The sequence below is a fragment of the Arachis stenosperma genome, chromosome 3, assembly GCF_014773155.1.
Source record: "Arachis stenosperma cultivar V10309 chromosome 3, arast.V10309.gnm1.PFL2, whole genome shotgun sequence".
Taxonomy (NCBI): domain Eukaryota; kingdom Viridiplantae; phylum Streptophyta; class Magnoliopsida; order Fabales; family Fabaceae; genus Arachis; species Arachis stenosperma.
The window spans coordinates 160,930,026-160,938,155 of NC_080379.1; the positions used below are offsets into that span (position 1 = coordinate 160,930,026).

Sequence of the window (8,130 nt, forward strand, 5' to 3'; positions counted from 1 at the left end):
CCAATTTTTATATATTATTTTTATTTTAGTGTATAAATATTAATTTTATTATAGAATTAATTAATAAGATCTATTCAAATATCTAAATTAAAATAATATACAAAAATTATTAAAGTTGATGTCTATTTTAGTAATTTTATTTCTAAAAGTGATTTTGAATAGTGTAATCCAAACAACATTTATTTTACTATAATTCATTTTGATATAAATATTGCCAAATATAAATCACTTAACACAAACTTACTTTTCATCAAAATCAAGTTTGCAAAATCAATTTTATTCAAACTCTCGTTTGCAAACTGTAATCCAAACACACACTACATGTACCACTGCACCTATTAATTATTAAATTATTAATTATTTAATTAATAATAAACTCCAGCCAGCCTCCTTAAATATAAAGAAACCAAGGCAGTGGCGGTGAGTGCACACCTCTAAAACAATTCATTTGTCTCTCTCTTTCTCTCTCAACAATGGAAGAAGCGTTTAGGCGTCTCAACGGCATGCCTCCGATCCAAGAACCCGACCCAATACAAGACTCAACCATCGCCGACCACCAGAAGAAAACCAACAACAAGAGGATGGCCAAGGACGCCGGTGGCGGCGGCGGCTCTGCCGCGGGGCCAATGAGGTACCGCGGCGTCAGGCGGAGGCCGTGGGGGCGTTACGCGGCGGAGATAAGGGACCCGCAGTCGAAGGAGCGGCGGTGGCTGGGGACGTTCGACACGGCGGAGGAAGCTGCCTGCGCCTACGACTGTGCCGCCAGAGCGATGCGAGGCGCGAAGGCGAGGACGAACTTCGTGTACCCTGATTCTCCTCCTCATCCTCATCCACACCATCACCATCACAATTTTCGTCACTCTGAACTGTTCCAAGCGTTCAACTTCCCGAAGCAGCAGTGCCACGTCAGCAAGTTAGTTCAGAGTGGCCGCCATGGCGTAACTGCTCCATTATCGACTCAGCAGCAGCACCGAAACGTCGCTAACAATTCTCATCATTCCCTGAACATGCTTCTGTTTCGCGAGTTTCTGAATTCGAATCCGTGTTTGGTTTCTTCTTCTTCTGGTGCTGCTGGTGGTGGTGTTGGTTCTAGTGGTGCTAATAATAGTCCTTATCAGTATTGCATGAAGGAGGGTGGTTCCGCTTGCTGCTTCAATGGTAACTGTTGCGGTGGTGGTTCCAACAACGGCACGACGGAGGTTATTGCTGAAGGTGTCGAGGAAGAAGATCAGTCGTTATTGGAGTTGTTCCCTAGAGAGTCTTCAAACTCTGGTCTGTTGGAAGAGATAGTTCAACGCTTCTTGCCGAAATCCAAAACCGTTCCAAACAAGAATTGCGACAGCACTTTGAAGCTGAAACCCGAGGCGGCGGCAGTTTCGTTTCCTCATCAACAACAACAACAACAACAGGGCTATGATGATGACAGCAGGATGACGAGGGGTTTTGATCATCATAATTTTCCTGTTCAGCAATTTGATTATAGCTTTAACCCTATTCATGAGGCCTCATCGATGACCATGCCTGTGGGGAACGAACAGTTGATGATGAACCCTACTGCTATGCTGGAAGATGCTTTTCAGTATCAACAATTTCTCAATGCCTTCGCGGCCAGAATGCAGAATGCTTAACTAATTAATACTAGTTTAGTTAACCTCTTTCGTATATCATATATTTACAGCGGTTACTTATACGAGGATACCTTCGTGTAAAGATGATAGGCGTTTGCAATATCATCTTCACACGAAGTAGTCTTTGTACAAGTAACCACCATATTTATATGTATGTAGTTCTTGCTAGCTACCTTAATCATATATATGTGTGTTCAATCTGGTGTATTAGGGTTTGTTATTTTTCTGTAGTTAGTTAAGCGTGTTATGTTTGAGAATTGTGATAGTTTTGAATGAAAGCAATGAAGAATATGATGTGTAGTTTCCGTAGGAGCACAAATGGCGTGCGTTGACCTTGGGAATAGTTGTAATGTGAGCGTGTCTGTTATTGTTCGTTTTGTTCGGAGTGGAGAAGATGGAGTAATGGCCGGATGTGCTGTCGTTTTCTTCTTGCATTGGTGTTTGTTCTTCTCATTATTTAATTTAAAGTGGAAATAGAAAAAGGAAAAAGGAAACCCTAGCTAGGTCCAAAGTTTTTCATTCACCTCATTCATCCTAAATCGAAAACCCAACAAGGTTCCAGGGTGAGGATTTATCATGGATGCGTTTGGTAACCAAGTTTGAAGAAAAAAAGTACAAAAAAAGTACGTTAAAACTTCTTGAAATGTTCACTTTTTTTGTTTGGCTAATTTTTTTTTTACAAACACATAAATAATTTTATTCATAAAATTATATTTACAAGAAGCAATAATTTTTAGCTTCTCCATTGCACTAACGTGTTTTTAGCCAATACTTTCCATATTTATTTTTCTTCTATTAACTTTATTCTTTATACATGTTATTACATTATTTATAGAATTCTTATTATTCCTCTCTATATGAACTATTTTTTTATTATTTATTATTTATATTTTATTAATTTTTTTATTTGATATTATATATTTTTATAGTTATAATTTTTGTGTATTATATTTATTATTATCTTTTTATAATAGAATTTATTGATCTCATTAGGTAAAATAAATTAATCATAAATAATAATAATAGTTAAAAATTATAATGTACTAAAAAAGAGTACTAAAAGTATTAAAAATATATTAATATTATATAAAAATATATAAGAAAAAAGTATAAAAAAATAAATATCTGTAAAAAAATAATATTATAATTTAATATAATGTCTTTTTAAGTAATTATGTATTTAAAAATAATTTTAACTAATATTATCTAAATAATATTTATTTTATCAAAATCAATTTTGGTAAGAAGTTGTCAAACATAAATCATATTAACACAAACTTACTTATATCCAAAATCAAATTTATAAAATAATTTTTATCCAAATTTCAGTTTGACCAACCACAATCCAAACATCCACTATATCATATCAGTAATAAAACAAAAACCAAATAAAGAGAATATATATATGTCATAGTAGATTGTAGAAGCTAATATACTCACCTTTCAATTGGATGCCCCTTCATGAATCATGAAATCAAAGTGACTCCTAGTTAGTCACCATTACCCAACATTAATTTCCCCCTTCTTTCACGTTTAGGAGTACACACAATCAGTTATTACTTAATAATAATATGAATTTAATTAACAGAAAGTTTTGGTCAATACTTAACTAATAAATAAAAAATAAATAATTTTATATTATTAAATATAATTTTATATTATTAAAAATATTAATAATAACTAATTGATGTCTATAAATAATAAAATTTATTAATTTCTTAGCACTCTTCTTTAATTAATTAGATGAAAATATACAAATTTTATTCTCTAAGTATAACAGTCTTTTTTTTCATCTAAATAGAATAAAAACAATGATTCATCATATGCCGCTAATATATTCATGATTTTGTTATCGTAAGTACCATTTTATTCTAGTTGTTTACAAGTTGTGTATGTGTCATTTGAGATGTATTTAAAGTTAGGATTTTAGTTCATTTTGATACACTAAAGATTTTTATCCAAGTATGAAGCGCTGCATAAACAAATCAAATATAATAGTTGTCTTTCATCCTTACCGTTGGATAGTTATGAGAATAGATTGAATAAAAATATTGTATCAAAATTAAAACTCAAAGTTATATTAGCATGATATTAAAACAAAATTATATATAATTTAACACGATATATAATACATTTAGTTGATTGGCGGAAAATTGGCTATTACTACGTATTTGGGAATTAACTCTCTATATGTGACTTAATTAACGTATACACGAGGTTTGCATAGATGGAGACCAAATTTGGCTTAGAGACAAAAAAGGTACAGTTGTGAAGTTAAAGGCATGGACTTTGATTCATTAGAAAAATTGAAAAACACTACAGCATAATTTATTATTTTTAAGTAATAATTAATCATCAATATTTAAAAGTAAAAACTGTGGATTAAAAATATTTATTAAATTATTAGAATAAAAGAATTAGATTTGTTCTTGCCTGATTACTCCGAGGTATAGCTCGTCCTTTGGTAAGGTCGGCGGACTCCTAGAGTGGACCGAGGTATACGTCGGCAACGGTTGAATGGCGAGGGTGGGTACCTGCAAAGGCACTCCGACGCTCAAGTTAGTATCAAATGGATGATAATTCTTAGTTTTGGAAATAATCACGTACCTTCTTTTTGTCTTTTGCCTGCTTTATATTAGCAGGAGAAGTCGGCCGTTATTCTTCAGATGTAATGTCTAGGAAGAGGATAAATTGTAAATCCGACGTTATTGACTTGGGGCCATTTATGGCCGTGATGAAATCGTCGGTTATGATCGGGCCTGAAGTGTAACTGAGCTATAATGTGTAACCGATGTTTACTGGTCATATCACAGCCCCCAAGCTTGACCTGACTTTTAAAGAGATAGGTTGAGCTTTTATAATGAGTGAGTAATAGCTCGGTACACTGTGCCCCCAGGTCAACGTAGCTTCTTTAAAGTTAATGTTGGGTAACTGAAGAAACTGGGCGAGCTTCTGGATTAATTGCTAATTTGTGGGTGATAACAGATGGGTCTATCCCGGGCATATCGGCAGATGTCCAGGCAAACAAGTCGGCATTCTGTCGCAAAAACTTTATGAGTGATTCTTTCTCCTCCTTGCTGATTGATGTCCCGATAAAGGTGTATTTGGCGGGGTCCTCGGTCAGGGCCACCTTTGTTAAATCCTCGTTTGGCATGGGCCGATCTTCAAAGTCGGCTCTTGGGTCGATTTCTGTCAAACTTGGTTGGTCGGGTTGTATGGAGTTGACTTGTACCATGTTGCCCCTTTTTATGGGCTTCAGGCTTGTATTATAGCATTGCCGTGCTTCATGGAGGTCACCGTGTATCGTTGCTACTAAATTATCCTGCACAGGGAACTTAACACAAAGGTGAACTGTAGATACAATTACTGTAAATTTATTTAAAAATGGTCTACCTAGTATGAGATTATAAGGACTAAAGCAGTCGACAACAAGATATTGAATGTCTTGTGTCTTAAATAATGGTTGCTCACCGAGTGTGGTTTGTAACCACACAGAACCCAAAACAGGGACTCTCTCCCCGGAAAATCCGACCAAGTCTCCATGGTACGGTTGCAAAATTTTGTTGCTTAGTTTCATCTTTTCGAATGTGGTGAAGAATAGGACATCTGCGCTACTTCCGGGATCGAGAAGTACTTTGCGGACTATTAAATCCCCCAACTGGATAGAAATTACCACTGGATCGTCATAATTAGCGTCGGTCTGATTAAAGTCGGTTGAGCCGAAAGTCATTTCTGGGAAGTCTTCGGCCGGCCGAGGAACTTTAGGGGCATTTGTGACGGCCAACATGGCTCGATAGGTCCTCTTCCGGGCTGAGCTAGTATGTCCACCTCCTGCATATCCTCCTGAAATACAATTGATGATTCCTCTGGGTTGGGTTGGTGTCTTATCTTTTTCTTTTGATGAGGGACCTGCTGCCGCAAGGTCGGAAGCCGAGGTTGTATTCTTCTGCATACGTCCGGCAATAAACTTGTCGAGGTGTCCTTGTCTTGCGAGGCGCTCTAAGAGATCTTTAGCGATCACGCACTCATCCGTGGTGTGCCCATGTTTCTGATGAAAGGTGCAATATTTGGATTTATCAACAGTTTTGGACTCTGGGTAAGCGCCGGCTTTACGAGGAGGCTTGATTAATTTGGAGTTGAGTATTTCCTTAATAATGTCATCTCTCTTTGTGTTGAACTGGGTGTATGACTCATAACGGGGAACTGGCTTGAATGCTTTCTTACTGTCTCGGGGCTTATCATCATCCTTCACCGCAGTTGATTTTTCCGTTTTGCGCGCTTGCCGAAGTTCTTCAACATCTATCTGTCCCTTGGCCTTTTCACGGAATTCGGCCAAGGTTTTTGGTTTGCTCACAGCTATTGTCTCCTGAAATTTGCCCGGACGGAGGCCGCTCTTAATGGCGTGGAGATGGACTTCAGGATGAAGGTCGGGGATTCTCATGGCGACCTTTGTGAAGCGAGTGATATAGTCCTTCAGGCTCTCTTGTGGGCCTTGCTTGATGGTCGTCAGATAGTCAGAATCGTGGAGGTATATTGCAGATGCTGCGAAGTGGTCTTCGAACTGCTTTGCCAATTCCTGAAAACGCGATATTGAATCTGCAGGCAAAGAGCAAAACCAGTCAAGTGCAGGACCGTCTAAAAAAGATGGAAAACAACGACATAAAATAGGGTCGGATGCACCGTTAACAATCATAATAGATCGGAATTTCTTAATATGCTGCTTTGGGTCTCCTAATCCATCGTAAGGGGTCAGAGTTGTTGGCAGGGTGAACTGTCGGGGAAGTTGAAAATTCATAATTTCGGGCGTGAAAGGGCCGGCAGAATTGTCGCGCTCTTCTTCCTCAGCCTCTGGTTGGGACCTTTCAGTTCGGTGGGCTTCCTCCTCTTCTTGTTGGGGTGTTTCAGAAACATGGGTCGGGACTGACCGACGTTCATGATTTTCCTCTCGGTTATGGAGATCATCGTTGTGCTCCAGCCGATCAGTAACTAATTGGGCAATTTGTTCCTACATTCTTCGGTTCTCCTCCGCCATTTGTTGATTTGCTTGTTGAAGCTCAGTCACCATCCGCAGGAGCTCAGATGGGGTCGGGGGAGGAACGTCAGCCATGGTAGCATTTTAAGGGTGTTTTGGGACCTTTATGAATGGTTTTTCAAGTAGTCGGCCCCACGGTGGGCGCCAAATGTTCTTGCCTGATTACTCCGAGGTATAGCTCGTCCTTTGGTAAGGTCGGCGGACTCCTAGAGTGGACCGAGGTATACGTCGGCAACGGTTGAATGGCGAGGGTGGATACCTGCAAAGGCACTCCGACGCTCAAGTTAGTATCAAATGGATGATAATTCTTAGTTTTGGAAATAATCACGTACCTTCTTTTTGTCTTTTGCCTGCTTTATATTAGCAGGAGAAGTCGGCCGTTATTCTTCAGATGTAACGTCTAGGAAGAGGATAAATTGTAAATCCGACGTTATTGACTTGGGGCCATTTATGACCGTGATGAAATCGTCGGTTATGATCGGGCCTGAAGTGTAACCGAGCTATAATGTATAACCGATGTTTACTGGTCATATTAAGATTAATAATTAAAAACACTGACAAAAAATAATAAATTTTTTAACGGGCGAGCTTTTCTCAAATTATTTATAGGTACTACAGTATAATCCTTGCACAGGTCATAAATCCATAATTACTGCTAGTTATTAGTAGTAGTACTTATTATTGTCTATACTAATAAGTACTATTAAATAGAAAATAAATACGACAAAATTAATTAATTAATAACTATCATACACTTACAGAAAAATGCAACATTTTTCCAAAGGCCTAATACGGTCCACAGTGAGTGGAGGCACGTTGTTGTTCTTTGTCGTTCATATATTAGCCTGGTAGGGTTACTTAGCCTGTACTTTGTATTTATATATATTTGACCGATTTTAGTGATGAAAACCATAAATCATTTCAACTTGAAGAAGTTGGTCCCCATCATGGGGTGGTTACAAGAAATTTGGACGGTAATAAAAAGTAAGGGATTAACAATAATTACATTTGGCTAATGAGCAATCTTTAAAAGGTAAAAATAGGAAAATAGATTGGAAAGTTTCAAAATTTTCCACATTTAGCTTCTTCAAGAAAGTCTTTAGAATATTAATTGGTACTGCCCTTTTTTTGGGGGGCAAAGTGGGTGATTAAAGATTTTGTAACATCATAGATAGTACGATATGAACCAACTCCAAATCAGACAAGAATGAAATAATTTAGTTAATTATAAATATAGTAATTAGTTTTATTTATTTATGATTTAAAATATTGGTTATTAAATATTTCATCACATTTAAATTAGGAGAAGATACGTTCAGTATTATTGCAACGTGAATCACGAAAACTGATTCAATTAGCTTTCGTCTTTTCACTCTTTTTTTCTCTCTAAATGTCTAAAACATGATAAATAAAAAAACAGATTCAAAACTATCCAATTTACAAAAAAAAAAAAATATCCTAATATCTAGT

General features: G+C 37.0%; 2 protein-coding genes across 2 annotated transcripts; one reads left to right on the forward strand and one right to left on the reverse strand.

Annotated features, from left to right (window-relative positions):
• Window positions 1–473: 473 nt before the first annotated feature.
• Window positions 474–1,628, forward strand: LOC130967108 (ethylene-responsive transcription factor ESR1-like). Its single transcript, XM_057891929.1, has one exon. It carries the CDS (start codon window positions 474–476, stop codon window positions 1,626–1,628), a length of 1,155 nt encoding a protein of 384 aa, XP_057747912.1.
• A 2,917-nt stretch (window positions 1,629–4,545) lies between these two features.
• Window positions 4,546–6,423, reverse strand: LOC130967109 (uncharacterized). The gene has a single exon (XM_057891930.1). The coding sequence runs from the start codon at window positions 6,421–6,423 to the stop codon at window positions 4,546–4,548; it is 1,878 nt and encodes a 625-aa protein (XP_057747913.1).
• Between the last annotated feature and the right edge of the window lie 1,707 nt (window positions 6,424–8,130).

What these genes read in the sequence shown, in the direction of transcription:
- LOC130967109 (XM_057891930.1), bottom strand. Translation starts at nt 6,423, where the DNA reads ATGAATTTTCAACTTCCCCGACAGTTCACCCTGCCAACAACTCTGACC.
- LOC130967108 (XM_057891929.1), top strand. Translation starts at nt 474, where the DNA reads ATGGAAGAAGCGTTTAGGCGTCTCAACGGCATGCCTCCGATCCAAGAA.